The sequence below is a fragment of the Poecilia reticulata genome, linkage group LG6 (assembly GCF_000633615.1).
Source record: "Poecilia reticulata strain Guanapo linkage group LG6, Guppy_female_1.0+MT, whole genome shotgun sequence".
Taxonomy (NCBI): Eukaryota; Metazoa; Chordata; class Actinopteri; order Cyprinodontiformes; family Poeciliidae; genus Poecilia; species Poecilia reticulata.
The window spans coordinates 1,770,999-1,774,039 of record NC_024336.1 but is presented as its reverse complement, the minus strand read 5'-3'; the positions used below and the strand labels follow the sequence as shown (position 1 = coordinate 1,774,039).

At 37.0% G+C, this 3,041-nt stretch overlaps 1 protein-coding gene across 1 annotated transcript in view; it reads left to right on the top strand.

Annotated features, from left to right (window-relative positions):
- LOC103465621 (transmembrane and TPR repeat-containing protein 3-like) overlaps positions 1-3,041 on the top strand; it is a 27,653-nt gene that overhangs the window by 895 nt on the left and 23,717 nt on the right. The window contains exon 2 of the mRNA XM_008410621.2: positions 525-697. Coding sequence (XP_008408843.2) covers positions 537-697 — 161 coding nt within the window. The 5' untranslated portion in view covers positions 525-536. The remainder of the gene's footprint in view (positions 1-524; positions 698-3,041) is intronic.

Genomic DNA, 3,041 nt, shown 5'->3' with positions numbered 1-3,041 from the left:
CCTGTAAAACACAGAACACTGCCCCTTTAAAGTGGAATGAAACCCAGTGTAAAAACATAACCCAAACAAATTTTGAAAAGTTCCAAAGTGGGCAGTGCCAGTTGGTCAGGACGGCCAACTTTGCCAATTAGCAACTTTGTCACTACATTTAATGATCTTTTTTGCTTTTTTAGGGCCCTCTATTGACTATTTGTCAAAATGAGCGACGAGCAGCAAATCTAGCGACCTTTTTATGTGTTATTGGAGACTTTGGCTATTGCGTGTGAAAGCACCAGTCATTGTGCAGTAACTGGTCTGAGTGAGCAGTGAGTGCTATCCTGAGCCACTTCCTAAGCATTGTAGCATTATCTTAGGAAGTTTACATGAAAATGTCACAATTTGCACTGTAGCAAAAGATAACACAGCCGTAAGGTTCAATTTACCGTTTATCTACAAAGAAAAAGTTGATTTGGTGTTTAATTGCTCTTTAAAATGACTTTGAGGTCATCTTGACTCCTGTTATTTCTTCCCTTTGCCGTTCATAGTTTACTCTGCCCATGATGCTGGACACTGTGCGTCAAGTCCTGCAGGGTAAAGACGGTTTCCCGTACGCGGTCCTGCAGACTCTGCTGAAGCTCATCGTCCTTGTCATCAGCACCTTGCTGCTCGTCATCGTCAGGGTCCAGGTCATCCAGTCCCAGTTGCCCGTCTTCACCAGGTAGGCCGACCTCATAACCACATGCAYAGAGTCGGGAAATGATTATATAAATTAACTTCATCTGACTTGGAATAGAACATCCCTTTTTTTGTTTCACATTAGTAAAGCTACATGTGCTACGTGGGTGATGCCAAAGATATTCAAACGGTAAATGTTAGTGTAATAAATTTTAAACCATTATTTGCCTGCTAATGGATTTCAGCATTATGCAAACACATTTCACTGATGTGGTTCATGATTTAATTCMGATTGTGTTATGGTTTACAGAAGGTTTCTGTTTATTTCAATAAATAGACCGTCCTCCTGTGGTTTCTGAGTATTTCACTTAACGCATGTGGCTATTGGGCCTGTGTTTTTATTGTGTTTAATAATTATTTTKTATTTCTTTTTTCCATCCATCTGTTTTTTTTTTACCTGCATGGTCGTAATCAGGGTTGCAGTAGGAGTCAGTCTATAATTAAATATCCCACTCATATTTTATGATCCACTGAGTTTTTTCCCCTTTAAGAACTTTTTTTATAGCATCCTGAAAAATGTCTCTGTCATAATCTATTAAAACCAAGTGTGACTTTTAGCAGTTTATATTAAAATATTTCCTGCTTCAAGTTATGTCAACTGGCAGCAGGTGACAGATAAGAGTGACCACCTTCTAGATCTCTGCATATTACCTGAAACCACCATTTGGCATACTGAAAACATGTTTTTAGTGAGAAATNTTTTTTTATAGCATCCTGAAAAATGTCTCTGTCATAATCTATTAAAACCAAGTGTGACTTTTAGCAGTTTATATTAAAATATTTCCTGCTTCAAGTTATGTCAACTGGCAGCAGGTGACAGATAAGAGTGACCTTCAACCTTCTAGATCTCTGCATATTACCTGAAACCACCATTTGGCATACTGAAAACATGTTTTTAGTGAGAAATATATTTTATTTAGCTTTTGAAACAGCTGACTGTGCTCAGCAACAGGTGGGGAAGGGTTCTGTTCTATTCTCTGTACAGACAGAAAACTCTTGGAATAGGGCAAGGTGTAAATTTTGTTCTTTTTTATTTCATTTTTAGTCCATTTATTTTCTCCCTTTCTTGAATATTAATTTGCAATTACATTTTTTTTTTCAAAACCTTGCTTTTTATGTTATTGAGTCATACCTTCTTTGAGTTGACTTGAATTTTAAGTCCAAATAAAGACAAGCTGTGAAACATTCTTGTGGAACAACATGGTAGGCTCTCAGCAGGCAAACATCTCTCTGAACTATTTAAACCCAGTGAGTGCAATGATATATAAAAAAAATTCCAGCTTTTCCAGAAATGAAATCCTCATAAACAGACAATTTAATTCATCTATAAAATTGATTTATCACCCAGATCAAATCTGGTCTCTGTAGCACTTTCTTTTGCATCTTAATAAAAAATGATTTTGAACTGTATGAGCAATATGATGGCAAATTTCATATAATCTTAAGCCATAGCTTGTTAAAACCTCTGTAAATTTTTTATACCGTTAACTAGCCCATGAATGATAAAGCTGCACAAAATCAGCTGTAGGATCCAGGGTTCTCTTGAGTATATCCACAGCCATCCAACATACTGAGTGCCGCGTTTCAACTTTGGGTTTGAAAAATATCAACAGTGCATTGATCCAGAAAGTACATCTGCATACACTCCCTTGTAAAAGTGTTTTACAATCATGCTCCTCGCGGCCTTCAGGGCAGACCGCCCAACATGTTTCAGCCGTGTAAGTATGCCAAGACACCTGATTCAACAGCTTATCGTCAAGTTCTACAGAAGCCCGTTAATAATCCACCAATTTAAAGCAGGTGGAGTCAAGCAGGGAAACATTTAAATGSTGKACAGCATATTATCTCCATAATGTACAAAAAGTAATCTAGTTCTCCTTCTGCTTGTTTGTGTAAAAGAAGACATTTGATTGTGAAGGATTAGAAATTGTTGCAGAGCCTTTTAAAAGCAAAAACCCTGAGATCATCTATTATAAACACATTCTATTTTGTTTTCCTCCTTTAACTTAACTAAAAACTTTTATGAAGCTGGAATAAAAGGGTTACTGGTTATAAAGATTACYAGGGTTTTTGTTATYATCAGGTCTGTGAAGCATTGTCACAAGGATATTTACCAAAGAAACCAAAGTATTACATGTAGCTGAAGCTTGGACTTAGCACAAGAAGACTTTTTGAAGGTGGTTGGCCCTCACTACATCCAGCAGGAATCTACTAGAGCAGACCATTCCACTAGCTGGCTACAGTCACATACTTATATCCTTTGTAAATGAGTTACCTGCTTCACTTCTACTCCACCCACTGGATCTTAATGAGATAATTACTAATTT